Source organism: Saitoella complicata, assembly GCF_001661265.1.
Source record: "Saitoella complicata NRRL Y-17804 unplaced genomic scaffold SAICOscaffold_28, whole genome shotgun sequence".
Classification (NCBI taxonomy): Eukaryota; Fungi; Ascomycota; class Saitoellomycetes; order Saitoellales; family Saitoellaceae; genus Saitoella; species Saitoella complicata.
The window spans coordinates 138,915-166,019 of NW_017567019.1; the positions used below are offsets into that span (position 1 = coordinate 138,915).

The following is a 27,105-nucleotide window of genomic DNA, read 5'->3' on the forward strand; positions in this document are numbered from 1 at the left end:
TCGGATTGTAACGACGATTTCGTAGTCTCGCAGTTACCCTTTTCGGTACTGCAATTAATCAGAATATTAATTGAAGTTCGTACATAGCCCAGGGACGTCATCCACCTCCCACCTCCTCCTCCCAATCCAATCCTCCATTACCGTCTCAATCACAAGAGCAATGATGGATTCAATCCTCGATAAGGCTCTAAGCCGCGACCACTCACGCAAATACTTCAAAGAGGCCCTCCTTCCAGCGCTTAAGTCTGCCTCGAGACCCGTGCTTGCCAACAACGCGAGTGGAGGGAAAGATCCTCTACAAATTCTGAGAGAGGATGTACACAGTCTTGCATACCTCTTTGTCTTGTAAGCATCGCCGCTGACCTATTGATTGAGGTAGCTAATGACTGCCTACAGAAATGCACGATGTCAAGAAGCGAACGAGGCACAATCTCTCTGGCCACGCATCCAACAATTCCTCCAAAACTTCGATGAACACCAACTCTACCTCGCCACCGATACATTTCTAGCATTCATCACCACTATCTCCCGCCACATCCCTCCCGCCGATCTCCTCGACCCGCTGCATGGCGCTCTGCTACGCTGGCAAGGCCGTGGAGCTGGGGTACACAAGTTGACGCCTGTCCACCCCCTTTACTTACGTCAATGTTCCCTCGCCAACGCCTTTGACCGCGCCTTGGAAACACTAGGAAGACACTACGAACCCGATACAGCGCTGGAATGCACGTACCATACCCCGATGTTGTACAATTTGTACGCCGCACATATTTATATGCAATTGGGACGGTACGCGGATGCGTTGAATAGGTTGAGTTACGTCGTTACGCATCCAGGGAGTTCCTGCTCCACCCTCCAAATCTGCGCCTACAAGCGCTGGTCCCTCCTCCACCTCATCGTTAACGGCAAACCCGGTACACTCCCTAAGCTCGTGAGTCGAGCAGCGGAGAGGGCGTTTAAGGCGTTAGCGGGGCCGGGAACGGCGTACGGCGAGGTTCTAGCAAATTTTGGGAGTAATGGAGGGAAGGGTTTGAGGACGGTTAGTGAGAAGTGGATGGGTGTGTTTAGGGAGGATGGGAATGAGAATTTGGTGAGGTTGGTTAGTAGGGCGGGGATTTGGGCGCATGTCCGCGGGTTAGGGGAGGTTTATGGAAGACTGAGTCTTGAGAGTGCGGTGCAGAGGGTTGTTGGCAGGCAGGAGGATGGGGAGGAGTATAGGGTGAGGGTCAGGAAGGAAATTGAGGGGATGGTTGAGAGGGGGGACGTCAATGCCAGAGTTGAGGGCGATACGTTGGTGTTTGAGGATGCGTCTAAGGTGGTACAGGAGGAAGAGTTGGTGGCACAGGTTGCGAGGATCAAGGCGTTGAATAAGGAATTGGGGATGTTGGAGAGGGAGGTGGGGAGTTCGAAGGCGTATTTGAAAGTTGTTGTTGAGGGGAGTGGACATGGGCCCGGAGGGAGTGGGATGCAGATGATGGGTGGAGGCCGCAGGTTTGAGGATGCGCTTCGGGAGGGTGCGAAGGGGGAGATGATGGATTTGATGGAGGAGGAGATGATGGGGATGAGCGGGGGTGGTAATTGGGCTTGATGCGGATTACAAGAAGGCCTCCATACACTGCCATTGCAATTGCTATCGCCATCACAATCGATTGCCCCCTATTACCCTTCCCTCTATGTTTTTTTGAGTTGTCCCGATCCTTTGCGATTGGGACGTCATTATCGAGATAGGCGTGGCTTCGATTTCACGTGTCAGATCGGCCGATTCACACCGCTCTCCGCTGTAGCGACGCGTACGATGATTACTTAAGGAGAGCATACATCCCCAGGAATTTGGCAAGGAGGTCAATTGCTCATCAACATGTCTGGAAAGAAGGTCATTATCAGTGCGTCTGTTCTACATTTCTCAATTGACCGGGGTGAATGCTAATGAGTACTTGCATAGTCGGTGCCGGAGTCGGCGGAACCGCAACAGCTGCTCGATTGGCTCAATCGGGCTTCGACGTAACCGTCATCGAGAAAAACGATTTCTCCGGTGGTCGGTGTTCCCTCATCTACGACGAAGACGGCCACCGCTTCGATCGTGGTCCCTCGCTCTACCTCATGCCTAAATGCTTCGAAGAGACGTTCGAGGATTTAGGTGAGAAAGTTGAGGATTGGTTGGAGTTGAGACGGTGTGATCCAAATTATCGGGTACATTTTCATGATGGCGAGTGTATTGAGTTGAGTAGTGATTTGGCGAGGATGAAGACGGAGGTGGAGAGGTTCGAGGGGGTGGATGGGTATGCGCGGTTTCTCGATTTCGTGAAGGAGGTCAGCTGTTCCGAGTTGTATTGCTGTGTGACTATGCTAACTGGACGCTGACAGTCTCATTATCACTACGAGCTTTCTATCTCGCACGTCCTTCACACCAACTTTACATCCCTCAGCAAACTACTCAAACCCTCCTACCTCCTCCTCGCATTTCGTCTGCACATTCTCAACAAGCTCTACGGCCGTGCTGCGAAATACTTCTGGTCCGAGCGTTTACGTCGGGCGTTTACCTTCCAGACGATGTATATGGGAATGTCCCCATTCGATGCGCCAGCGACGTACAACCTCCTTCAGTATACCGAGTTGGCCGAGGGCATCTTCTACCCCGTTGGAGGGTTCAATAAAGTCGTGCAAAGTCTCGAGGAACTGGCAAAGAGAAGCGGAGCAAAATTCCGTTACTCTGCCCCGGTCGCCAAAATCGACATCGACTCCAAGACCAAGAAGGCTAACGGCGTCATCCTCGACTCCGGCGAATGCATCTCTGCAGACATCGTCATCTGCAACGCAGACCTAATCTACACCTACAACAAGCTCCTCCCTTCAACACCCTACGCAACAAAACTCTCCGACAAAAACCTTACTTCAAGTTCCATCTCGTTTTATTGGAGTATGAAGCAGGTTGTGCCGGAGTTGGATGCGCATAACATCTTCTTGGCGGAGAAGTACAAGGATTCGTTTGATGATATCTTTAAGAGGAAGACGTTGCCCGAGGAGGCGTCGTTTTATGTCAATGTCCCATCGAGGATGGATAAGACGGCTGCTCCCGAGGGGCGAGACACTATCGTGGTCTTGGTGCCCACGGGTTACATCGACACGAACAATCCTCAGAATTATGAGACACTCGTCACCAAGGCACGTGCACAAGTCCTCGAAGTCCTCGAAACCCGCCTCGGCATCCCGAACTTCAAAGACCTCATCCTCCGCGAACGTACCTCCACCCCCCTCGACTGGCAAAACGACTTCAACCTCCACCGCGGCTCAATCCTCGGCCTATCCCACGATATCTTCCAAGTTCTCTATTTCCGTCCATCGACCAAGCATGCGGAGTATAAGAACTTGTATTTCGTGGGAGCGAGTACGCAGCCTGGGACGGGCGTTCCGATAGTGCTTTGTGGAGCGAGGATGGTTAGTGAGCAGGTTTGTGGGGATTATGAGGTTAGGGCTAGGTGGCTAGAGGGGAAGAAGAAGGAGGTTAGAAGTGGGTTGGACAGGATCAATAAGCCGGGTATTAGTTTGACGAGCATTGCGGTGTTTGTTGCGTTGATTGCGATGTTACTGGTTTGGTTGGGGGTTTTGCAGGTGTAGATCATGGCCGTGGGATGTTTGGATGTGTCGATGGACTGAAGAGTGTGAACCCACATAGGACCTCGAGAGGGTGCGCTTGAAAGATAGTGTACGTATACGACTAAACCTAGAATACGATGATACCATTTTTCTTGCATATATTTTACTGCATCGTCGCTGAACTCCAGAGTGCGTGTTAGGATCATTTGCTCTGTCCCTTCGAGTGCGCCCCATCATCTCATATGTGGATGTCATAGATCAATCCCATGTATTTTTGGTATAGAAAGTCATCAATATGCTAGATAATCCCGTGTTTTGTTCGTCCTTGTTCAGCTTCTGTCTAAAGCAACAACTTGAAGGGATATCCTCCGTTCTTGATCTTGAACACGTGCATCAAGAAACTGAACATCAGAAGGATAACACCGGTCCAAACCCAGATAGCCACGCTCTGTCTCTGCGGCGCCAACATCCTCGGAGCTTGAATCGCGAGCGCAACAGTCGAGAATGCGAGAACTCCGTAGACGACCATGACAATCTGGGTCTCCATCCCGAACTGGTTCTGGAAACCACCGGCGATGTAGGAGACGCCGCCGTTTCCGTCAGGGACCACGTATGGCGTCTTGCGGATCTGGTTAAACATGTGCCCCGAGACGAAGAGGAGGACGAGGAAGAGCGTGATTCCGGTCCAGAGTCTCTTGGATTGGATGATGGGGATGAGGTAGCGGTAGGAGAGCTTGAGCGCGGTGAGGGTTGCGAGGAGGGCGAAGACTGTAGTGACGATCTTTGCGTAGTTGAGGGGGCGGACGAGGGTAATTGGGGAGCGCTTCAGAGTGGAGGAGAGGAAGCGGACGATTGCATCTGCGGTTGGGCCACTGCAATCAAAAATATTAGCTGTCGCCCCGAGGGGAGCAATGATGGACAGGTAACTCACGCATGGAGCATGTCGTGAACGGTGGGCTCATCTGGGTTGGTCTTGGCAAGGTCTCCCGTTGTGGGGTGGAAGATGTAGATGTTGGGTGCGGTGGTGAGCTGCAGACGCTGGAAGATGCTCTTGCCGTTTAAGAAATCCAGACGGGTGAGGTAGACTTTTTCTGATGGGTCAAAAAACTTCTTGCCCTTGTTCGCCTTTTGCAATGAAGACGCGACGAGTGCGTATTCGGGATCGATCTCACTATTGTGGCATGTCTCGTCAGCTTACCGAGCGTGATCCATCCGTGGCGTTTCACTTACCGACACATGTTACAGCTGAACTGCGGAGCGGTAGCAGTCAAAAGAACAGCGACACTGTAACTTCTTGGCCCGCTCGTGATCTCGTTATACAATTGGTCATCCAGATCGATCAGCCCCTTGTGCTTGGCGGCCAGTGCATCGAATTTAGCGATGTGAGCGTCGGAGGCCGAGGCAATTGAGAAGAGAGCCGAAGCGCCGACTGCAATTGCGGTGGTGAGGATCGAGAACCGCATTTTTCGGTGAGTTGTCGCGGTCGTCGTTGGTCGTGGGTGCCATCGGTACGTACAGCTGGCCATACTTGGCGGTCGTGACGGCAGTGCACATGACTACTTGGACTTGTAGTTACAGGGACAGCAATAGCATACATAGGTATTTATAATTATACTTGTGATTCTCATTCATACAGCCCCTCGTCTTCCGCCAGGTTTTTGGTCTTTGTTTACTTGTTTACTTCCCCACAGTCGTAAAGTCAATTCGCAAGACCCTGAACGAAGGCCCACGCTCGCCATGGCTCCTTCAATGTCGCCAGAGGACTTCGAGGTATTTCATGATGTTTTTACTGCTAGGACTGTGCTAATCCAAAGGCAGGCGAAGCTCTCCCTTGCAGATCAGCTTGCCCGTTACAACGCAGCCGTCGCAAACACCAAGCAGCTCACACTCACAGAAGAGAAGCGCCAGCTTTCTGTCAAGATCTCGATCCTGGAGACGGAAAGGAAAGACCTTACAGACCAAGTCAAGTGGATTGGTAGCGATGCTAAGGAATCTGAGGCTCAAGTCGAGAGAACTTTGAAGAAAGCTAATAAGCTCGAGGCGCAATTGCTCGAGTTGAGGAAGGAACGCGATGACTTGGTTGGGATGGTAAAGGAGAATAAGGGCAGCATCAAAGGCTTGGAGACTCAGGTGGACGAACTCCGTCAAGGCAATGAAGCTATGGGCAAGCTCTCTGCGGAGAAAGACAAGATTTCGAAGCAGGTCGACAAGTTGCAGGCTGAGATTGACAACCTTGCGCCCATCAAGTCCGAGCATGCTACTCTCACCCGCGAACTCAAGAATCTCCGTGCTCAGCTTGACTCTGCTGGGGAATCGACTTCGCTAGCCGACCAGCTCGCTGCGGAGAAGACCGCATTGACCCGTCAGGTCAACCGTCTACAGGCCGAGGTGGAGGGTTTGACCAAGGCCGCGGAAGAAAGCGACAAGATCTTGGCAGAGAAACTTGCTTTGGCTAGACAAGTGAGAAGGTTGGAGGTTGAACTGCAGGATGCTAGAGAGAACGCAAGTGTACCGGTCAGCTCCGCTGGAAAGGATGGTAAGGAGGAGGTCCAGGCGTTGAGAGACCAGCTTAAGGAGGCCAAGATTAAGATCAAGGAGCTGAAGGCGGAGCTCAAGGAAGCCAGGGCACAGGTAGCGGAGGTTGAAGAGGACCAGAATGAGCAAACTGGCGAGGCTGTGACCGCACTTGAGAAAGCCAAAGCGAAGATTAAGGAGTTGAGGGTTGAGCTTAAGGAGGCTAAGGCTCAGGGCAAGCAAAATGAGGATGGTGAAGACGTTGCGGCACTCAAGGAAGAAATTGAAGAGCTCAAGGCAAAGCTCAAGGAAGCGTCTAAGGCCAAAAAGACTTCTGGTGCTGCAGATACCTCTGCTCTTGACAAGGAAATCAAGGAGCTCAAGGTCAAACTTGACAAGCAGGCTAAGGAGACCGAGAAGGCTAAGGCCGACCTCAACAAGGAGCGCGAGACTTGGGCTAAGAAACAAGCTACCCTTGAAGCCCGTCTTGATGTCGCCAAGTCTAAGGTTGCTGCCGGTGGCAAGAGCAAGAAGAAGGTCGCTGAGCCAACCGACGAACCCCTCCCGTTGTCGCCCATCAAGGCTACGCCACAGCCGAAGGAGAAGGCGCCGAAGCTTGGACCTAAGAATAAGCAACCTGTCTTGTCCAACTTCTCAACCACTCCGTTCTTGAAGAGGAAGGCGAGTGTGCTCGGTACTGATGAGCAGCCGCCTACGTCCATGTTTGTCGCTGGGCCGTCTTCGGGTCGTGCTCTGCCCACGAGTGCTCCCGCTTCTGAGGCCAGCACACCTGCCCCCGCACCCACAGCAAGCGAGAAGCCTGTCAGTGAAGCGCCGAAATCTACTGCGGCTGCCACGAGCGAGGCTACATCCGCCGGCGGCTCCGACAAACCCAAGAAGAAGAAGAGAAAGCTCGGTGCCTCAGGGGCGTCTAAGCCCGCCTTCGACGAGCCATCACAGCCTCTCACACTTACGCAAGAACTCTCGCTTCCGCCCAAAGTCAGCTTCTCGACTGGTGGTAAGGGATTGAGCGTGCCGGGTGCAGGTGCAGGCGAGGGTGCAAAGAAGGGTGCGAAGCCGTTGAGGATTATTAGTCCGCTTAAGCAGAGGAATGCTACGGTTGGGAAGATTGCGGCTGGGTTTACGATTGGGAAGAAGTAAGAATTATTCTAATGAGTTTAATCATAATCTGATATTGATCTATTCTTCGTGTTGGGGTATTTCGTACTTGCAATTGAGCTCTAGAGGATGATGGCTAACCGTGAGAACATGTCCAAGAACAGTACTCTGGTATATTATCGGGTAATGACAGATGAGGTTATGCTAATGATCTGATATAGCATCTGCAAAAGGACACAATCCAACACCGCAACCTAATCCGAACCATCACCTATCGTACACTTGCCTTGTCAAGATCGTCGTCACCTACACATTACTGTGCATAGGAGAAATATCCTCCTGGTGCAACACATTGCCCTTCTCGCTGGCATACCCCGGCATCTCCATCTGCTCACTGCCCAGTCCCTTCATCGCAGCATCCAACCCAATTTCCCTATTAATCCTCTCCTGCCTCTCCCGATCCTGACTCGAAATCCCACTCTTATCCTGAAACAACAAATCCATCTCCTCCAACGTCAAACTCTTCGTCTCAGGCACGAGGAACAAAACATACATCGCTCCCAAAAACGTCAACGAACCAAAGAAGATGTAGGTGCCGAACCGCATGTGCGTTAGCATGGTGGGCGTGACTTGTCCAACGATGAAGTTGTTCATCCAGTTCGAGGAGGCGCCGAGGGAGATTCCCTTTGAGCGGACGCCGAGGGGGAAGACTTCTGCGACGACGATCCAGGCGCAGGGACCCCAAGAGTAACCGAAGTGGATGACGAATAGCCAGACCATTACGACGGCGCCCCAGCCTGCGCCGGTGTGGGCGGGCCAGTTGTCTTCGTAGAGTCCGGAGAGGATAGCGATGATGAGATGACAGGACGCCATTCCGAGGGCGCCGATGACGAGGACTGGTTTACGGCCGAGAGAGTCGATCCAGATTACGGCCGGGATTGTGGCGAGGAACATTGCAATTCCGACGACGCCGGTTGCGAGGAGGGAGATGGTGTTTCCGCTGAGACCAAGGTTCTGGAAGATTGTGGGTGCGTAATAGAGGACTGCGTTGATTCCGGTCCATTGTTGAAAGAACATGATCAAACAGGCGACTGCGACTCGACGGAAAAGGGAGCGAGTGGTGATGAGGGAGAGGTATCCGTACATCTCGAGCTTGAGGTTCGAAATCCAATCGCCGCCCTGGAGATTCGGGAACATCTCTCTCTGAGTCTCTTTTTCAAACATGGATTGGGCTTTGACTTCGAGGAATTCGATCCTAATCAACTCATTGGTGGGAGGGAGACCACGGACACGGCAAAGGACTTGGAGAGCTTCTTCTTCGCGGCCTTGGTTCATGAGCCAGCGAGGGGAGAAGGGCATGAAGATCATTCCCACGCCAAGCACCAAGGCGGGAGCGAGTTGGAGAGCGAGAGGGACACGCCATGAGGCCTCAGACTGGGTAGATCCGGTACCACCGATGTAGTTCGTACCATAATCTATCCAGAATGAAATCAAGATACCGAAACAGATCGAGAGTTGTTGGAGTGCGACGAGTGAGCCACGGACCTCGGGTGGAGCGAGTTCGGCGTTGTACATCGGTACTGCCATCGACAGGGATCCGACACCCATACCCGTAATGAAACGTCCGCCCATGATTGCTTGGGGACCTTGAGCAGCGGCTTGTACGATGACACCAATACAGAAGATGATGGTCGCGCCGATAATCGACCTCTTTCTCCCGATCTGCTCAGAGATGTACCCGTTGAACAAGGCACCAAAGTACGCTCCAAGCTCGAGGATAGCCGTCAACCACCCCTTCTTCCCAGAATCCGTGACGTATGATCCCATCTTTGCGCCAAAGGACGGCATGGTCAACACGCCGGAGAAGACACCCTGGTTGTATCCGTACAGGAGACCACCAAAGGATGCAAAGATTGCGATTGCGAAGACGCGGCGGTTGTGGATGAGGCCGCGGAGACCGGAGGGGCCGGCGAGTGCCATACGACGGGCATGGAGGCCTTCGTCGGCTATGACTGCGGAGTGGCCTGCGAGGGCGGGCATTTCGAATGTTGAATGTTGTTTGTTGGTGTAGGGTTTGATCTTGGAGGAGGAGGAGGAGAGGCGGAGGGTTTTATAGGGAATGACGTGCGACTGATTTACCCGGTCGAACGCAACGACTTGTCCACGTTACATCAATTGCGGATTGTGTTTTTTTGCGGGGTTAACGTTGCCCGTGGGGAACTTTAGCCGCTCGTCTGATTTAGCCGGTTGGGTGAACATGTGCGTGCTGCATGAGGGCTGCGTGCGACGGCGAAACACTCGGCAAACGCGGCAATTGCAACGGCTGTCCAACTGATGATTCAGAAATGTTATTTTGGGTAAACGGGAAGGCCGGAGAGTGCGGGGTATGAGATGATTGAACTCTCCATCTCGCTTACCGGCCGGCCGGTTAAAGACCAGAGCATTGAAGCGTGTGCCTCCAACGTTGAAGCTCGATCAGGTGGTCAGCAGTTGTAACCAATGCGCCGGCGGTACAGAGACTCCGTTGCAAGTTCATCTTGGGTAAATCAGTGCAAGCCGCTTCCATTTGTCCAGCTACCTTGAGAGTGAGGGTGGGAAAGTTGGGTAATGCGTCGATGTGGTGTGTCCTGTGCAGTCGAGGTAGCCCAACTCCTCTAGCTGGTCGCAATTTACCCCCGCCCCCAGGCTGCTGGTGCTACACATCTCTTGGCTATCGGGATGCCGCGATAACTCGTGTACAGCATATATTGTCTTGCAATCTCTTGCCGTCGTTCGTCTGATTGCTCTTCGATTGCCAGGCAAACCACCATCCTCACCCTCTTCCTTTAGGAACTGCCTTGCAACTGTTAACGGTGAATGTCTGTTGTGGATCTTGTGTTCGAGGCGAATTCAACGTATGGGTCTTGCCCTTTTCGGGATGTAACGTAGACTCGGTAGCACGAAGAAGCCAGCCCCAGGTTTATGTTTCCCACGGTACCTATACGGGTAGCTAGACTACGGCAGTGGCATGTTCAAGTCCTGGAGCACGCTTTAATTGACTGGTAGTAACTAAGTAGTAGGTATCCGGATGCTTTGGTGTTGTCTGAAACTGGATTATCGACTACAGCCGCTCAAAGGACAGACCGCAGCAAGAGCGCTCCTACACAGACATACACAATCCAACCATATGTATGGAGAGTGCATGCATACGGCAGCATTTAGCAAGCTCTGACTCATTCAAATGGCTGGTTATGTTGTGTTTCGCGATATAACAGACGGATGGATAACTCATTATCGAGACCGTGCACCTGCACATCATCGACACAAATAATATGGCTCAGACATTTCATCAGGTTATGCAGGGTATATTGGTCGTACTATGGAACCTTTTGTCGTACAATACCTCCTTTAAGCGGTCTTCTCCGCATCGGCAACAGCAGCCTTTGCGGCCTCCAGCTCCGCGGTGCCCTCGAAAGCCGGATCGCCGCTTGCCTGTACCAATCGTTAGTGATCCCATTCAGATCAAATGTTAAAGGAGGGTAGGAAGGACACACGATCAGTTGCTTGAGATCCTCAACGGCTGTCTCGAGTCGCTTTTGGGTTTCGGGGACCATCTGGTCGCAATCTACCAACACTTTCTCCTATACAATCAATTAGCATCAGAACTTTCATACGACCACATTCAAGGGACGAACCTGCGCACGGAGCTCATATTCATCAGCATTCTCCGCCCTCATCTTCTCAACCCTCTCCTTCTGGTGGTGCGCCTCCTTGACATACGAGCCCTTCTCCTTCACGATACGCTTAAGCGCGTTGGTCTTGATAGTCAAGCTTCTCAATGACGACGACATGTTCTCTTATTGTTCGAAGACGCTGTTAACGTGCCGCGATATTGCCAGTTCCTCTTTGGGCTAGATGCAGATCACGTGCTGTGCCTGGTGCAGAACACACCCTCCAAAATTCGAGAAAGCTGCGTGTGATTGGAGACTCCAGTTTGCACAGCACAGCACAACTCGACAGCAGCAATGGTGCGTACAGTCGTCGGTTGGGGAGAGGGAGAGTGGGAGACGCGTCTTTGATGCTTTGAGGATGCGTTCGCCTTGATTTCCTGCCTCGTTTGACGGCGTATGCTGTTGGATGGGTCGATGGATTTCGGGTCGGGCTGCGCTCGAACTTCTCGGAAGACGCTCTCGGCTCCCCCCGTCTGCCTTCCCTGGGTTGAGGTGAAGATGGCTAATCGTTTGGCATTGACAGGGTATCGACATCAAGAGGCACCACGTCAAGAACGGTAACCGCACCGCCCCCAAGAGCGACAACGTTTACGTCAAGCTCTTGGTCAAGCTTTACCGCTTCCTTTCGCGTACGTAGCTACCCTTGTCATTTGACATACCGGGTTCTAAATGCTCTATTTGCAGGCCGTACCGACTCTTCCTTCAACCGCGTTGTTCTCAAGCGTCTCTTTATGTCCAAGGTCAACCGCCCTCCTATTTCCCTCTCCAAGATCGCCCGCTCCGCCGCCGGCAAGGAGGACCAGACTATTGTCTTGGTCGGTACCATCACTGACGATGTCCGTCTCCTCGAGGTCCCTAAGCTCACCATTGCTGCCCTCCGTTTCACCGCTACTGCCCGTGCTAGGATCTTGAAGGCCGGTGGTGAGTGTTTGACTCTTGACCAGCTCGCTATGCGTGCCCCCACTGGTTCCAACACCTTGTTGCTCCGTGGTCCTAAGAACTCCCGTGAGGCTGTCAAGCACTTCGGTATGGGTCCCCACAAGGGCAAGAAGCCTTTCGTCCGCTCCAAGGGCCGCAAGTTCGAGCGTGCTCGTGGTCGTCGTGCTTCCCGTGGTTTCAAGGTGTAAGCAGCTTTTTTGCTTGCTTTCATCCTGGTGCTGTCGCGAAAGGAAAATATTGGGCGGCGTTATCTGTTTTTTTCTTGGTCTGGTTATCTCATTGCTATATCGAAAAAAGCTGGTTTTGTGCGTCCACCTCTTCATTCATTCATCCCTCTTCCCGTGCCTCTATCGCGATCATCTCCTTTGTAATTTTCAACATCACCTCGAACCCTGCTTCCACTTTCTCGATTTTCTCACATTCCCGCTTCTCTTCGGCTTACCCCGATCCTTTCCTGCGCCATCACCGCCATGGCAACCCCGCCCTGCAGTAATGATAAACACCTCCACACAAAGACCCCCTAAAAAGCATACACCCCCTCTATACCAGTCAATGGAGGCATAATGCCATTGGGATTGCGAGGAGACTATATGGTTCAGTTCTCCTGTTGGCTTCTCATGAGTGTTGCATTAACAGGGGCCTGAACAGATACAGGATACCGAAGAACGAGATACCTTGGCGAAGAGCTTGGAGAGGCTACGGACCGAGTTGTTGGCTGGCACAGCCAGTGCTGAGTCCTTGTTGAAAAAGCTGGATAAGTATGCAGTCTCGGCACACTAATCTCTCAGCTTAGATGCTGATGTTTGCGTACAGGACCAATTACGAGATAAGACGGTTTAGGGATGTCTTACGGGTTAAAGCTATCACGGACACCACCAATGATCAGGTGGGTCCAGAAGGATGGTGTTTTTTATGAGCTTTCGTTGATAGAGACCCACAGGACTATACTCCACTCAAGACCAAACGATACCACCCCATCCGAGCCGGAAGTGGAGGCACACCCCTTTACTTACAGCACCACAGCCTCCTCCCATTCCAGCCCACAAGCACACCTACATCCCCTACTGTCTCCGACAACGATGATGATTCTGTGAGTCGGCCGAGTACGGCGTTGAGTACGCGATCTGCACCCGTGACATCCTCGCCTCTAACATCCTTGTACACGGACTCGGACGACGATGGAGCAGGTGAGGGAGATGAGGGCGAGGGCGAGGGGTGGGAAAGGAGTGATCCAACGTTTGGGAGGTTGAAGAGGATGTTGTCGAATCTTTGTGAGGAGGCGCAGGCGGCTGTTAGTGCCCCGACATCTCCTGCACCGGCTCCCCGTAATATGGGTAATGGGTTGGGGATCGAGATGCAGGTTTGTACACCTCGACGAGGTGGAGGGAAGGAGAGATATGGACAAGACGTGAAGATGACGATTGGGCATAAGTGGACGAAGAGCATGGATGGGAGTCCGGTTAAGCCTGCGCAGTTTACGCCGCCGTCGTCTGTCTCCTCAAACGCTTCAGCGGATGAGAGCGAGGACAACGACGACGACGCGGGTGAACCCACACCGATCAGGAAGAGACCCGGATTGGTACGGAACATGTCCAGCTCAACCCTCCTCCCCGTCGCAGAAGGCGGCCGAAAGATCTTTGAGGCAGCAGCAGAGGGTGTGGAGAAAGCTATTCTTGGACTCGACGAAGCGGTGATTGAACTACTCGACGTACGGAATGGACGAAACCAGGAGGTGGGTGAGGGAGAGGGGTTGAGGAGGGCGCCGAGGGGGTTGATGTTGTTGGCGGTTTTGGTACTTTTGGTGGGTGCGATGTGGAGGTATGCACTTGGTGCTGGTGAGCGGGGATGTGTTTGTGGACCTGCTGGAATGGAGGAGGGTGAGATGGCGTGACACTGCTCAAACCCGACGCCCAGGATGAGGAAACAGAGAGCGAGGGAGACAGTTTGATTTTGCAGACAGCTTGGCGTTCCATGGATAGCATACACTTAGGATTGAGATACCCCATACCCCCATGGACGAAGAACAATGGTAGTGTTTTGATTAATAATAATCATTGATGATATTAGTGATATAGCAATCCTAGTCATGCTAACGTAGCCATATGATAAAGAAGCGTAAGATGGGGCGCTGAACCAATGAATCGTCCCTCTCTCCCCTCGAGTCCGCCTCCTTTTCGTGGTGCGACGTCTATCACACATTCATTTTGTCTGTGCCGTGCGGGCGTCTGAAGTACGCGCAAGCATTCTTCTTCGTGGTATCAATGCTCGTGCTCGTGCCTCCTTTTGTCTTGTGTTGGCTATGTTTGGGTTTACCATAAGATGGCAGCAACACCAACAACAACCGCCAATGCCGCCGTCGCGTCCATAGTATCAACACCATTCGCTTTTTGTGCGCTGTTTGCGCTGATCTGGGATTGGCCGCTCGTTGTGCCATTTGTGCTCACTGTTGAATTGTGGGCGGTCGAGTTCGACCATGAGGTGCTGCTGGAATTAGACGCTGCGACAATTGCTGCGGTGGATGACGGAGAGGAAGAGGAAGATGAGATCGTCGCATTGGAGGCGGAGTGGGATTCGCCGGCGTGCGCGGCCACAAGTGCGGCGAGCGCAAGGAAGATGAGGGCGAAGAGGGTCGTGAAGGGTATTGATGCGCGCATGGTTTTGGCGTGTTGGTATCAAGGTATATGCGTCCTTTAAAGCGGTTTGAGAGAGCGTGTGTGCTTGCGACGCGGATGTATGCTGGTCGCGACCTGGGGTAGTTGAAGGAGAGAGACCGTGCGGTGGTGTGCGGTGAATGCGGGGCGTGTTTCGCGACGGTGCGACGATTGTCTTGGCGCTGCTGACACACGTACGGTACTTGGGTAACGTAGGAGCGGGTGTTCACTTTTTGAGTTTGCAAGGAGCGTGTTTGAATTGCAGGGCCGTTGAGTGGAGGGCGATTCTTTTTAGAGTTTTTGGGTCCGTGATGTGGCTTGAGCTATTCGTGCGCTTGGCAGGCCAGGGCGTCCCAGCAGGCGCAGTGCGGTGCTCAGTGGGGAGATAGACGTCCTTGTTATTCTTATTAAAATGAGAATTAACGTTCATTGTCCTCCGCTAAGTTCTACATACTCGTCCAAGAGGATCACACATCCCCGGGCCGCTCACCTCCACACGCGTCGCACTGTAACGTTCCACACGCATTTTCCAGCGTACACATCGGACACGTCCATGCCTTCGATGTCGTCTCTTCGCGCGTCAATACCGGAGCTTTGGCTGATGCTCTTGCGCTTTCTGTCGGTGCCATTCTTGAGTCTGGGGATGGAGTTTGTGGTGGTACAGCTGGATCAACCGATGCGGTCCTGATACCCGAAGGAGGTCTTGACATTGATGCCGAGGACTCAACTTCTCCGTTCCGCGGCCCTTCTGGGGTTGTCTCGTTTTTTCTTGGCCCTGGCTCTTCGGGTTCTGGTTTGGTGCAGGTTTCAGCCGCTTCCCACTCTCCCTCACTCATCCACTCCCGCATTTCCTGGTGTCGCTCACTCCACCGCAACACCGGCCCAACCCCTACGTTATACGTATTGTAGTTCTCCGTCGCACCCCGTACCACGCCCTTCCTAAACGTAATATTGATCCTTCCACCGGCGTTTTTTCGTTTCGGAATACTATGTAGCCAGTTCCGCTGCGTCTCGCCTTTCATGAGTATCATCTCTCCTCCCCTTAGCTCAAACGATATAGGCTGGAGGTTGTGCGTCGCATTCTTGTGCTTCAACAGAAACGTCCGTGTCGCACCGAGCGTCAACGATGCAATCGCAGGATTCGGCCCAAGGAACTGTTCGTCGTCCGAATGGTACGAAATCGAGTCCGTCCCATCTTTGTAATAATTCACCAAGATAAAGTTATAGTCATACCCCGTCACTCTCTCAACCTCCTCCTTCAACTCCAACAAACACGACGGTATGGGTCGTGGTTTGCATTTGTACCGTTTGCTTGTGGGTGGGAGTACGAGTTTGGTGTTTGCGTCCATAATTTGCCCGTCGGGGGTGAAGCGGGAGGTAGAGTCGATTCCGAAGACGCTGGTGTAGCGGGGTGTTGTGATGAGCATTTTGTGGAGGGAGTGTTGGTAGATCACCTTATACCACGGCAACTCCCGTCTCAAGAACTCAAACAGGGCGTCTGCGCCTTCGCGGCGCAAGAACGGACGGTGATACACACAGTCGAGATTTGGCTTGTGGTTTAGCAGAATAGGCGAGTCGGACGATATGGTAGACGTGATCTCGAAAGGAAGGGAGGCGATCGGGAAGGGGTACGTCGCATGTGTCGAGGGCGGACCAGGTGAGGAGCGAGGAGGGAGCACGATCTTCGCCTTCTTTGCCGTGGGAGAGAGAAAAGATTCGATGGAGCGTTTGGACATTGCGCCGGTCTTCAAAGGTCTTGAGCAACGGATCAGGCGGGTTCCTTTGGTGGTTAAGTGAGAGCTCGAGGTCGCGGTGTACTTTCTTCGCCACAGGGTGTACGACGCGGGGGAGGCTCGCCAATCGTGCATGCGCCGGCGGGATCGAACATCGCAGCCCGATCAAGGTCGTCGGAAACACTTTTCATACTCGAGATTCATTATTCAAACCTGGAAGGTGTTAGTTCCTCTTGCTAAATGTCTGTTATATGCCAGCTATGCATATGAAGGGTTCGCGATTTCGATTGCAGGCTCTCCAGCGAATATATCCCTCCCTCATGGGTATCGCTGGTGTTTCAAGATATACCGTCCCAGATACAAAGTCCAAAAACTCCCCTTCCTGCTCCTTCCTAACCCGTTTCACCCTACCCCTGTGATCAGCCCTTCTTCGCCATCAACCCACCCCACAAGACTACCACCCCCGCAACCCCCAACCCCACCAACCCCATCTCCAACGCCAACTCAGCAACAGGCCCCACCTTCATCCCTGCTCCACCCCACACAGCACCTGTAACCCTCCCCGTATACATACTCATCTGCACCATAATACTCGTCCGCGTGACCCACTCCGGCGGGAGATGTTTCGAGAGGAGGGATACGGGGATTGAGGTGAGGGTGTTGAACGCCAGCACCGTCATGAACCAGGTTATGAAGAATGGGGCATAGGTCACCTTACCCGTTTCATGCGTCGATAAGAAGATTGCCAGACCACCGATGCCGAACAAACTCATCCCAACCAAAATCCACCGATCTTGTACCCGTCTCGCCGCGAAAACATTCAATAACAAAAATGGAAAGGCTGCCAACCCGCCCAGCGCCATGAAATTCCCCGAGGAGAGCGGGGACCAGAGGAATTGCGGGGCGGAAGCGGCGTAGACGGGGATGAAGGCTTCCCAGGAGGAGAGGACGAAGAAGGCCATGCAGGCGTAAAAGGACATTAGAGCCATTGGGAATTTGACGCGGAGGGAGAGGGTGAAGGGGGTTAACGGCTCCGTTGGGGCGGCGGAGGTTAGGTCCGTTATCGCACCTTCCTTTTCCTTGTCGTTAGTTTGTGGTTCCGACGAAGGCGGAAGTGAGGTGGTGGATAGAGTTGACACGATCGACGGATCCTCTTCTTTGAAATATCTCCATGCGAAGAACCAGAAGACCAGCCACATAGCAGCGAGGATCCTAAACCAGTATTAGCAACAGACCTTCCATATCGGCAGATTTTCCTTACCATGCCTGGGCCGTATACCCCGTAAACACCTCATTCCCGAACCCAACCTTATACAACACCCCACCCAACCACGGCCCCAAAATCGTCCCAACCCCCTGTCCCACAACCAAACTCCCACTCAACGTCGTCCGTCTCCTCACCCCGACATACCTCCCGTCCGCAACAAACCGCTTCTGATACATAAAAAACACGAAACCTCCTCCGAACGCGAGTCGTCCCGCAAACATCATCCACAAACTATGCGCACGATACGCGCAGCCATAGAGGATATTCCCGACTAACATTGAGCCACAGCAGAGGTGAAGGGGGAAGGTGTAGTGTCCGCGACCGAGGCGGAGGACGGGGTATGTTAGGGCTACGGCGAGGAGGGGTGGGATTCCGATACAGAGGCCTGAGAAGGTGTTTGTGCCGCCGAGGTGGCGGGTGAAGGAGGAGAGGGAGGGGATTGTGATGTAGAAGGAGAGTTGGAGGAGGACGTTGGAGAGGAGGATGATGGTTAGTGAAGGGAGGTGGGGAAGTTTGAAGTCGGGGTCCAGAGACCTCTCCTCTGAGGGCCGGAGGGAGGTGATCAGCGACCGTAGACGGGAAGACATTGTGGGTTGTCGTCGGTGTAGAAGATGGAGGAGGGCGAGATGAGCATCTGGTGTTGAGCTTATTGAGGGGAGTCGCGCAACCGCCGCTGTCTTGAGCAGAAATGAAAGTACGGTTCGGGTGCGCGTAGCCGAGGGCTCGCCTACGCTGGACATATGCCCCACACTACGCGTGTCCAACTGCAGGCCAAGTACACCTCTTCGATGTCGCTGGCAATCGTCCTGTTCTTGGTAATCCTGCTCAATCAATGCGCTTGCAAGGGCAATGCGGAGCAGACGGTCTTCTCGCCGGATCTGATCGCTCGCCATGTCGAGGTCTGTGCAATTGCTTCATCCATCGATTGACGTGCTTAGCGATAGGATAGTACTCCGATATTGTAAATCACCACGACTCAGCAGTCCTCAAGACCGAAAGCGACTATGAAGGCGAGACACTTGCTTTCGTAACCCCGTGGAACGCGCATGGCTACGACATGGTACGCTGTATTGACATGTCACGTCGATCCTCGCTAATTCGGTATGCTGTACAGGTCAAACAGCACCACTTCACATACGTCTCTCCAGTTTGGTTCAACATCCGTGCACTCCCTGATGGCAGCTTCACGATCGAAGGTGAACACGATGTGGACAAACCGTGGATGGAGGAAGTTGGGACGCAGATTGTGCCGAGGTTTACGCATGCGGGGTGGGATCGGGCGGTGTTGGAGAGGGTTGTGAGGGAGGAGAGCGTGGCGGACATAATGGCTCAAAATATCGTTGATGTCGTTATGTAAGGTTCTGAGAATATGGAGCTCTGATGCGAGTGCTGATATCCCGGATCTTACAGGAAACATGGGTTCGACGGTATCGTGCTGGATATGCCCGTCGCGCATTACCTCGTCCACCTCATCGCCTCCCTCTCCTCCAAACTTCACGCTGCTTCCAAGATCCTAATCGTCGTTCTGGCACCATCGCCACCGCCTATTCCGTTACCAGGTGATGTAGCGGACAGGTACGTGTTGATGACATACGACTACTCAACCCTCGAACCCGGCCCCAATGCCCCGATATCCTGGGTCGAAGACGAACTCGAGCGTCTGGACCCCGAAGTCCGCAGCCGTACCCTCGTTGGTCTCAACATGTACGGCCGCCGCTGGAATCTCGACGCCTCTTCGGGTACCACGGTTGCGGGTGAACCAGTATTGGGTCGGGATGTAGTGAAATGGCTAGAAGAAGCCAAGCCGGAGATTGAATGGGATAAGGAGAGTGCGGAACATTGGTTCTACGTTCCGGGGGTGGGCGAGGTGTGGTATCCGAGTTTGAAGAGTTTGAAGGTGAGGAGCGAGGTCAGCGTGGAAGAGGGATGTGCCGGTGTTTCGTTTTGGGAGGTTGGGCAGGGATTGGATTATTTCTACTCGATGTTCTGAGTGCCTTGATCTTGTTATTCGAGAATCCTACTGCTTCCCGCACTGCTCCGACCTTGCTTGCCCGTGCAGTACGTGTCACGGGCCGCGTCGGTGAACTTCAGCAAGTCGGGTCGCCTGCGAAACTTCACCTCTGGAAACCAACGAACTTCAAAGTTCGGCGATCACAGTAATGGGATGAATGCCAACCGAACTGAGCAAGAGCAAACCATACAAGACCACGATAATGACACGCGTTATCTCACTGCGCAGTTGACGCTGGGTTTGACACGGCTTTATTCGCGAGTAGGGAGTCGGGGGATGCCGCATACACCCGGGGATCGACCGAGCGCAAAGCGTCAGTGCGTAGAAGGTCCTTCAACGGCGACTGAGGACGTGCTGATGTCACCGCCAACAAGTCGTGCGTCTCCGTATACCTCCACCACCCTCCTCGCGAACCGCTACCAAGTCACCGGCACAGCCGGCCAAGGCGCCTGGTCTCACACTCTCCTCGCTATCGACACATACTCCCCCTCCCATCCCACCGTCGCCATCAAAGTCATGAACCCGGGTCTCGAAAGAGCCGGGGCGCAGGAATTGAGGGTGTTGAGGGAGATTCACGGGGTGACTCTACCATATGGTGTTGAAAAGCCGGTTGTGAAGGCCTTTGGCGGGTTTGTGGCGGAGAGAGGGAGGTATTGTTTGGTGTTGGAGGCGTTGGGTGAGGCAGGGATGAGGGCGCCGGGGTGTACGTGTGGGAGTGGGGGTGGACAGGGGGTTGAGCATGAGAGCGTGGAGTGTCCCAGCGTGCATGCGTTCGTGAGGAAAGTTGCGGTGCAGTTGTTGCAGGAACTCGTGTTGCTGCATGAAGGGTGTGGAATGATTCATGCAGATATCAAACCGGAGAACGTTCTTCGTGTTCGGGACTCGAGTCCGACGTCAGCGAAGTTGAAGCTTATCGACTTTGGTAATGCGATCCGTATCGCAGACATCCCGGACTACTACGGTGACTATGAAGTTCAGAGTGCGCAGTGGCGGGCGCCGGAGGTTCTGCTTGGTGTTCCTTTCGGCCCGAAGGTTGATTGTTTCAGTGTTGGAGTGATCCTTGCCGAACTCCTCCTATCCGCATCGAACGAACAAGTCGAGGCGTTGTTCCCTCCAGCATCGAGTCGTGGTCAGTTGGTGCGTGCTTACACCTCCATGATCGGAGCACTACCAAAGCGGTTCTCAGAGGGCATGTACTGGAAGCCTGAATATGCTAATATCGGAAGTCACACACTACGAGCGATGTTGACACGATGTAAAGATACGCAGCTTGTTGACTTTATTTGTGGGTTGATGGAGGTGGATCCGGACAAGCGATTTTCGGCGCGGCAGGCGTTGGGGCATCCGTGGATTGTGGGGCCGTTGCTGGGAGTTTGGAGTATCGTTGGGGTTGAACCTCAGGTTCCTGTTCAAGGCGTTTCCGGCGATAAATCACATGAAAACGCCGCTACTGAGTATCGTCGCGTTGAAGCTCCTGCGAGCGTCTACTCTGAGAGTGCGCGTAATTCTACTACAGCGGTTGCACGTTCTGAGGACGTCGTCAGCGCGGTAGTGGCCGAGGCTTCTACGTTGGCGACACACCTGGCCTTACAGAGCAGTCACGAGGAACGTATTGCGAGCAGTGGCAGTATGGCGGCAGGTCATATGCCACCGGCAGAAACACGACTCATCACCCCTTTAAGTGTGGATTCTCCGCATACAGGGGGTATGGCTGGTATTCGCGATAACTGTACGGGTACTACGAATACTGCAGAATCCAGGCCAGTTGAGAGCACGGGGAGTACTACTGAACAGGTGGACGGGGTCAGCACACGGCCGTCTGTACCAACTGGTGCTCAGGAGCCACCGACACTTATGGAGAGTTCTGCATCAAGAGAAGCAGTTCTTGCTGAGACTATCCCAGAAGGTTCTGTTGTATCGATAGCACCTGTTGCCGCAAAGGACACGGCGGATTCGGGAGCACGGTCGGTTCCTGCCGCCAAACCTCTCGCAAAACCAAGAGGGCGACCAAGGAAGTCTATTCAGCAGCCACCGGTCATACCGGCCGTTTTCCAATCTCGAGAGGCAGATGCTACTGCGAGTATACCTGAAGGCTCTACGTTGTCGATAACGCCTGGCGGCAAGAAAGCCGCGGAGCCCGGTGCCCCCTTGGTCTCTGCGGAAAAGCCACAAGTGAAACCAAGAGGACGGCCAAGAAAGTCTATTGAAGGAAAGGGTAAGACGACCGCTTCGGCAAGCCTTCATGAACATAGGTCGAAAGCTCTCGTCGAGGGAAATGATCTTAATGCGGTTTCTGTGGATCACCAAGCAAAACCCAGAGGACGACCCAGGAAGTCTATCCAAGACGATATTAAAAAGATTCCTTCTACAAGTCTCGATAAGCCTGTGTCAAGAACTGCTGTTGGGGATCCTGATGGCAAGGCTAAATCTTCAACGACTAAACGGCCGGCGAAGGAGAAGAATTTGGATGGTGATGCCTCTTCCGGGCAACAAGCCAAGATGTTGGACATCAGTAACGACGAAGGGCCTGTGGATGGCCATTCTCATGAACATCCCCTTGCTCTCTTTGCCTCACCACAAGTTGTACAAAATGATGACAAGAGCGTGGGAGCCACCGAGGTAAATGCAGTTCGCAAACCGATTGCTTCAAGTACTTCTGCGGTTCCATTAACCCTCGAGCGTGCTCTGGATGAAGACTTTCTTGCGGCTCTGGAAAACCCAAGTTTTAAGGCACCACGAAAAAGGAAGAGTCTGCCTCTGTCGCGATCATTAGCCAAGAGCACGCCCGCAGCCAAAGACGAATACGCGACGCCAACAACTTCATCGCACAAGAAGGTTAGGTTCTCTAGTGACACGAAGCTCAAGAGCCCACTGTACCCGAAGTCGACGATGGCGAACGACCATTTCGACGAACTGATCTCTTACGAGGCGCACTCACGGAAAGGTCGTGGCGAGGCGGGGAAAGCAGAAGTTATTTGTGACGACGTGATCTTGATTGCAAGCATGAGCCCGGCTAAGAAAGCTCAATACGAGGAAGAAGCAGATGAGGAGGTTTCACTGGTGCTCGAGGAAGATGACGATGATGTGGTATTAATTTGATGGACAACGGACAAAATATGTTCAGGATCTGTTCAGGGTCGAGCGGTTATGGTATGGCGTGGTTTGGGGGACGGGGACAGGAATCGGCGTTTTCCAGGTTTCAACGGTATAATTATGCTGACATAATGAAGTATTTTAATTATCCTCCGGTGCGCTTACGCAAAGTGAACTCCAACCTGGTTGAACTCATACAAGAGCTTCAAGAACTCATCCTCCCCACACTTTCCAGCACGCTTCTCACCAAGACCAGTCTCCGTGAGAACCTTTTCCACCAACGCCTTGATCTCAAAGTTGTCCTCCACCATCCGCTCGTTCTGCGCACACCACGTCTTGTAGTTCTTCTCCATCATTCCCAATACTGAGGACTGCTTGAAGGAGGCAGACAATGTCTTGTTCTTACGGACGAAGCAGACACGGAGGAGGCCGTCCCACTCGTCGTAGTCGATTGGCGGTGGCGGGATTTTGGGCTCGATACGGACGACACTGGATTCGACTTGGGGTGGTGGTCTGAAGTTGTTCCTTCCGACCTTCATGATGTGCGTTACTCGTGCCCACATTTGGACGTTGACGCTGAGACGACAGTAAAGCGCATCTCCTGGTCGGGCGATAAGTCGTAGAGCGAACTCACGCTGGAACATGAGAATGGCAGCTCGGGGTGGAGGACGCTGTTGCAGGAGTTTGAAAACCAGGGGCGAGGAGATCTGGTATGGGGTATTTGAGATACAGACGTCGAAAGACGGCAGGGTGGTCTTGATGACATCTCCGAGCATGATCTCCAAACGCTTTTGCTCAGGCTTTCCTTGCACACGCTTTGTCAATTCGGCAGCCATTCGGGGATCCATTTCGACTGCGATGACTTTGCGCGCCTTCTCCAAGATACGGACTGTCAAGTTACCGGTACCGGGACCGACTTCGAGGACGGTATCTGAGGGCTTGAGGTCGGATTTGTCGACGATACCCTGGGCGACCAAGGGGTTCTTGAGGATATGCTGACCGAGGTCGTGGTTCATCTTGAAGATCTGATGGGTGCCCTGGCGCTCAGAGGACTGGGAAGCAGCCGCGTTCTTCTTTTCCCTGATCTTGCCCATTGTTATGAGTTATATGGAGTGACGATGGTAAGGTGGGAGTGGCGAGGGATCAGAGGGGTTGTAGTTCGATGAAGGCTAAGACGCCGGTAAGTTTGAGTCCAAACAAAGGGCATCTCCAATGGACATACCTGGTCAATTCCTCTTGATCTGACTGTCCTTTATTTTGAGTTTGTCCTTGCCGGTCGATTTTCTTCGAGAGGCCTATCGATACTGTACGCCACACTACTTCGTGGCTGGTGAGACGGTTCGGGGTGCTGCATGTGCGAGTTCCGAAATGTCGAGAAGGCGACAGACAACCTTAACCCCCACGAGCCATTCCATCACCAATTGCTTGCTCGATTTGATCAGCATCTCTCATTATGGCTACGGGGCGCCGAGACTTCTTGAGCATGGAGGCTCCGGCCAACTACGTCGCCGGTCTTGGTCGTGGTGCCACTGGATTTACGACGCGATCTGATATTGGTCCTGCGAAGGAAGGTCCGTCAGAGGAGGCTATCAAGGCGGCTCTTGCGCGGCGCGAAGCTGCTATCGCTGCGGGTGAAGTGGACGATGACGACGAGGATCGCTTCAAGGACCCCGAGAGCGCAGACATTGGATTGTTCTCGAGTGCGCCATACGATGCAGACGATCAGGAAGCGGACAACATCTACGCAGCTGTGGATGAAAAGCTAGCACGGCGGACGCAGAAACAGCGAGAAGCAAGGGAGGCCGAGGAGCGGGAGCAGGAACGCAAAGAAGGCTTGGGTGGGATTCAGAACCAATTCGCAGATTTGAAACGTGGTCTTGCGATGGTTACAGATGAGGAATGGGCAGCTCTTCCAGATGCGACAGACGCTACCGGCAAGAACCGTAAAGCGAGGCAGAAGCTTCGGGAACGCTTCTACGCCGTGTCCGACTCGGTCATCGCATCAGCACGCGACTCCACTGGTCTCGACACGTCTGTTTCAGCAGAGGCACCGGCACCGGCGGATAGCGCTGATGGAGCGATGACAAACTTCGTCGAGATTGGTGCCGCGCGTGATAAGGTGTTGTCTTTGAAGTTGGATCAAGCAGGTGCGGAGTCGGTGGCATCCGGTCTAAGCAGTACGATTGACCCCAAGGGATATCTCACTGGTTTGGGCAACTTGCAACTCAAGAGTGACGCGGAAATTGGTGACATCAAGAAGGCACGGCTACTATTGAAGTCGGTTATCTCCACCAACCCCAAGCACGCACCCGGATGGATCGCTGCAGCACGTCTCGAAGAGCTCGCTGGAAAGCAGGTACAGGCAAGGAATCTCATCGCCCAAGGTTGCGAGCTGTGTCCGACAAACGAAGATATCTGGCTTGAAGCTGTTCGACTGAATACAGAAGAGAATGCGAAGGTGATCTTGGCTGAAGCGGTTAGTCATATTCCACGGAGTGTGAAGCTATGGATGAAGGCGATGCAGTTGGAGAAGGAGGTACTTCCTAAGAAGCGTGTGCTGCGGAAGGCTTTGGAGTTGATCCCGCAGAGTGTCAAGCTGTGGAAGGAAGCAGTCAACTTGGAAGAGAACCCCGCCGATGCGCGTATCCTCTTAGCTCGTGCGACTGAGCTGATTCCTCTCTCAGTCGAGCTTTGGCTGGCACTTGCACGACTGGAAACGTACGAGAATGCAAGGAAGGTGCTGAATAAGGCCCGTTTGGCGGTCAAGACTAGCCATGAAATCTGGCTGGCAGCAGCTCGGTTGGAAGAGCAGAATAATAACCATGAGCGCGTGGAGATGATCATCAAGCGTGCCATCATGGAGCTGCAAAAGGAAGGTGCTGCGCTAGAACGTGAGCAGTGGTTGGCTGAGGCGGAGAAGTGTGATAGCGAGGGTGATGTCGTGACTGCACAGGCCATTGTCAACCAAACCCTGGGTCAAGGCCTCGAGGACGAAGACAGAGAGGCTCAATGGATGGATGATGCTACTGCGCTGGTTAGTAGAGGACGGTTCGCGACTGCGAGGGCGGTGTATGCTTATGCTCTGCGAGTGTACCCTGAAGAAGATTCATTGTGGCGTAAGGCTGCTGAGTTGGAAAAGAACCACGGTACACGTGAGGCTATGGAGGCTATTCTGGAGAAGGGTGTAGAAGCGTGTCCTCAAGCCGAGGTGTTGTGGTTGATGTACGCTAAAGAACGATGGCTTGCTGGCGATGTCGATAGTGCACGAAACATCTTGGTTAGGGCTTTCGAGCAGAATCCTAATGATGAAGATATCTGGCTTGCGGCTGTCAAGCTTGAGGCTGAGAATATGGAAGTCGAACGAGCAAGGATCTTGCTGGAACGTGCTCGACGCGAGGCTGGAACGGAACGAGTATGGAAAAAGAGCGTGGTGTTTGAGCGGCAGGTGGGCAATGCGGAAGCAGCACTCGATCTCGTCACTCAAGCGCTGTCCGAGTTTCCCACGTTTGACAAGCTATGGATGATGAAGGGTCAAATATACGAGGATGAAGGCAAAATACCGCAGGCACGAGAGGCATACTCTGCTGGGTGTAGGGTTGTACCGAAGAGTGTGCCATTGTGGATCCTGCATGCACGGTTGGAGGAGAATGCGGGTATGGTTATCAAGGCTCGTGCTATCCTTGACAGAGCGCGGTTGGCTGTGCCCAAAGATGACAAGTTATGGTGTGAAAGTGTACGGATTGAGCTGCGTGCGAACAACGCGCATCAAGCAAAAGCTCTGATGGCGAAAGCGTTGCAGGAGTGCCCTGCATCTGGTTTGCTGTGGACGGAAGCAATCTCCTTGGAGCCACGGTCTCAGCGGAAGACTCGTTCTGTCGATGCTTTGCGTAAATGTGAGGGTGATCCCGTTCTAATTACCACCGTGGCTCGTTTGTTCTGGATGGAGCGGAAGCTCGACAAAGCCCGAACGTGGTTTGATCGTGCACTCAAAGCTGCAGAATCTGATTATGGAGATGGGTTCGCGTGGTGGTATAAGTTCGAATTGCAGCATGGCACGGAGGAGCAGCGGCAAGCTGTGATTACACGGTGTGTCGCTGTTGAGCCTCATCATGGCGAGGTTTGGCAGATGGTTGCCAAGCAACCGAAAAACGCTGGCAAGTCCGTCGAAGAGATCTTGAAGTTAGTTGCGGAGACATTAGAATAGATCACACTTAGGCAAGGGTTGCGTAGGTCGCAGGAAATGCTTTCATTGCCGTATACATGATCTTGCGCTCGCGCTGCAGCTGTTCTATCTTCGAGCTCACTCGCTCTTTCTCCCACAGTCCACGCCATGTACGGACCCGGCTGCGCTGTCGACTGGTATTGGCTTCGTTGGAATAGGTACAGTAGAGACGCAGACAAAGACGCAACAGAATCATTCACTTTAAGCCCTGCCTATAGATGTACAGAAGTTTTCCGGCCTCTACCACAGGAAGGC

At 53.2% G+C, this 27,105-nt stretch overlaps 15 protein-coding genes across 15 annotated transcripts; 9 read left to right on the forward strand and 6 right to left on the reverse strand.

The window, feature by feature from the left end:
* Positions 1–163: 163 nt before the first annotated feature.
* Positions 164–1,654, forward strand: SAICODRAFT_73668 (uncharacterized protein; the record flags this gene model as incomplete). The annotated part of the gene is made up of 2 exons (XM_019170879.1): positions 164–345; positions 397–1,654. 2 exons carry the CDS (start codon positions 164–166, stop codon positions 1,583–1,585), a joined length of 1,371 nt encoding a protein of 456 aa, XP_019021261.1. The 3' UTR covers positions 1,586–1,654.
* Positions 1,655–1,842: 188 nt separating this feature from the next.
* On the forward strand, positions 1,843–3,941 carry SAICODRAFT_21895 (phytoene dehydrogenase). The gene is made up of 3 exons (XM_019166487.1): positions 1,843–1,880; positions 1,940–2,307; positions 2,362–3,941. Exons 1-3 carry the CDS (start codon positions 1,856–1,858, stop codon positions 3,610–3,612), a joined length of 1,644 nt encoding a protein of 547 aa, XP_019021262.1. The 5' UTR covers positions 1,843–1,855; the 3' UTR covers positions 3,613–3,941.
* Positions 3,913–5,094, reverse strand: SAICODRAFT_21896 (uncharacterized protein). The gene is made up of 3 exons (XM_019166488.1): positions 4,822–5,094; positions 4,523–4,762; positions 3,913–4,463 (listed from the first exon to the last, which is right to left on the reverse strand). The coding sequence occupies exons 1-3, from the start codon at positions 5,052–5,054 to the stop codon at positions 3,932–3,934; spliced, it is 1,005 nt and encodes a 334-aa protein (XP_019021263.1). The 5' UTR covers positions 5,055–5,094; the 3' UTR covers positions 3,913–3,931.
* Positions 5,095–5,309: 215 nt separating this feature from the next.
* On the forward strand, positions 5,310–7,266 carry SAICODRAFT_21897 (uncharacterized protein; the record flags this gene model as incomplete). The annotated part of the gene is made up of 2 exons (XM_019166489.1): positions 5,310–5,361; positions 5,410–7,266. Exons 1-2 carry the CDS (start codon positions 5,329–5,331, stop codon positions 7,264–7,266), a joined length of 1,890 nt encoding a protein of 629 aa, XP_019021264.1. The 5' UTR covers positions 5,310–5,328.
* Positions 7,267–7,530: 264 nt separating this feature from the next.
* Positions 7,531–9,204, reverse strand: SAICODRAFT_37424 (general substrate transporter; the record flags this gene model as incomplete). Its single annotated transcript, XM_019168560.1, has 2 exons — positions 7,531–7,618; positions 7,649–9,204. 2 exons carry the CDS (start codon positions 9,202–9,204, stop codon positions 7,531–7,533), a joined length of 1,644 nt encoding a protein of 547 aa, XP_019021265.1.
* Positions 9,205–10,611: 1,407 nt separating this feature from the next.
* SAICODRAFT_21899 (tubulin binding cofactor A) lies at positions 10,612–11,069 on the reverse strand (the record flags this gene model as incomplete). The annotated part of the gene is made up of 3 exons (XM_019166490.1): positions 10,899–11,069; positions 10,758–10,844; positions 10,612–10,695 (listed from the first exon to the last, which is right to left on the reverse strand). The coding sequence occupies exons 1-3, from the start codon at positions 11,052–11,054 to the stop codon at positions 10,612–10,614; spliced, it is 327 nt and encodes a 108-aa protein (XP_019021266.1). The 5' UTR covers positions 11,055–11,069.
* Positions 11,070–11,228: 159 nt separating this feature from the next.
* On the forward strand, positions 11,229–12,061 carry SAICODRAFT_37425 (60S ribosomal protein L18-B; the record flags this gene model as incomplete). Its single annotated transcript, XM_019168561.1, has 3 exons — positions 11,229–11,231; positions 11,458–11,563; positions 11,619–12,061. 3 exons carry the CDS (start codon positions 11,229–11,231, stop codon positions 12,059–12,061), a joined length of 552 nt encoding a protein of 183 aa, XP_019021267.1.
* Positions 12,062–12,436: 375 nt separating this feature from the next.
* SAICODRAFT_27849 (uncharacterized protein) lies at positions 12,437–13,764 on the forward strand (the record flags this gene model as incomplete). The annotated part of the gene is made up of 4 exons (XM_019167060.1): positions 12,437–12,466; positions 12,510–12,631; positions 12,687–12,759; positions 12,814–13,764. 4 exons carry the CDS (start codon positions 12,437–12,439, stop codon positions 13,762–13,764), a joined length of 1,176 nt encoding a protein of 391 aa, XP_019021268.1.
* A 188-nt stretch (positions 13,765–13,952) lies between these two features.
* On the forward strand, positions 13,953–14,827 carry SAICODRAFT_177945 (uncharacterized protein). The gene has a single exon (XM_019165863.1). The coding sequence runs from the start codon at positions 14,193–14,195 to the stop codon at positions 14,565–14,567; it is 375 nt and encodes a 124-aa protein (XP_019021269.1). The 5' UTR covers positions 13,953–14,192; the 3' UTR covers positions 14,568–14,827.
* Positions 14,828–14,903: 76 nt separating this feature from the next.
* Positions 14,904–16,328, reverse strand: SAICODRAFT_73677 (uncharacterized protein). The gene has a single exon (XM_019170880.1). It carries the CDS (start codon positions 16,258–16,260, stop codon positions 14,992–14,994), a length of 1,269 nt encoding a protein of 422 aa, XP_019021270.1. The 5' UTR covers positions 16,261–16,328; the 3' UTR covers positions 14,904–14,991.
* Positions 16,329–16,676: 348 nt separating this feature from the next.
* Positions 16,677–18,111, reverse strand: SAICODRAFT_62203 (MFS general substrate transporter; the record flags this gene model as incomplete). Its single annotated transcript, XM_019169897.1, has 2 exons — positions 16,677–17,469; positions 17,519–18,111. The coding sequence occupies 2 exons, from the start codon at positions 18,109–18,111 to the stop codon at positions 16,677–16,679; spliced, it is 1,386 nt and encodes a 461-aa protein (XP_019021271.1).
* A 390-nt stretch (positions 18,112–18,501) lies between these two features.
* SAICODRAFT_32105 (glycoside hydrolase) lies at positions 18,502–19,650 on the forward strand. The gene is made up of 3 exons (XM_019168115.1): positions 18,502–18,584; positions 18,639–18,877; positions 18,935–19,650. The coding sequence occupies exons 1-3, from the start codon at positions 18,582–18,584 to the stop codon at positions 19,512–19,514; spliced, it is 822 nt and encodes a 273-aa protein (XP_019021272.1). The 5' UTR covers positions 18,502–18,581; the 3' UTR covers positions 19,515–19,650.
* On the forward strand, positions 19,602–22,712 carry SAICODRAFT_177996 (kinase-like protein). The gene has a single exon (XM_019165864.1). The coding sequence runs from the start codon at positions 19,689–19,691 to the stop codon at positions 22,632–22,634; it is 2,946 nt and encodes a 981-aa protein (XP_019021273.1). The 5' UTR covers positions 19,602–19,688; the 3' UTR covers positions 22,635–22,712.
* Positions 22,713–22,789: 77 nt separating this feature from the next.
* On the reverse strand, positions 22,790–23,903 carry SAICODRAFT_97684 (dimethyladenosine transferase; the record flags this gene model as incomplete). Its single annotated transcript, XM_019172123.1, has 2 exons — positions 23,851–23,903; positions 22,790–23,797 (listed from the first exon to the last, which is right to left on the reverse strand). The coding sequence occupies exon 2, from the start codon at positions 23,720–23,722 to the stop codon at positions 22,790–22,792; it is 933 nt and encodes a 310-aa protein (XP_019021274.1). The 5' UTR covers positions 23,723–23,797; positions 23,851–23,903.
* A 178-nt stretch (positions 23,904–24,081) lies between these two features.
* On the forward strand, positions 24,082–26,884 carry SAICODRAFT_97686 (uncharacterized protein; the record flags this gene model as incomplete). The annotated part of the gene is made up of 1 exon (XM_019172124.1): positions 24,082–26,884. One exon carries the CDS (start codon positions 24,082–24,084, stop codon positions 26,830–26,832), a length of 2,751 nt encoding a protein of 916 aa, XP_019021275.1. The 3' UTR covers positions 26,833–26,884.
* Positions 26,885–27,105: the final 221 nt, after the last annotated feature.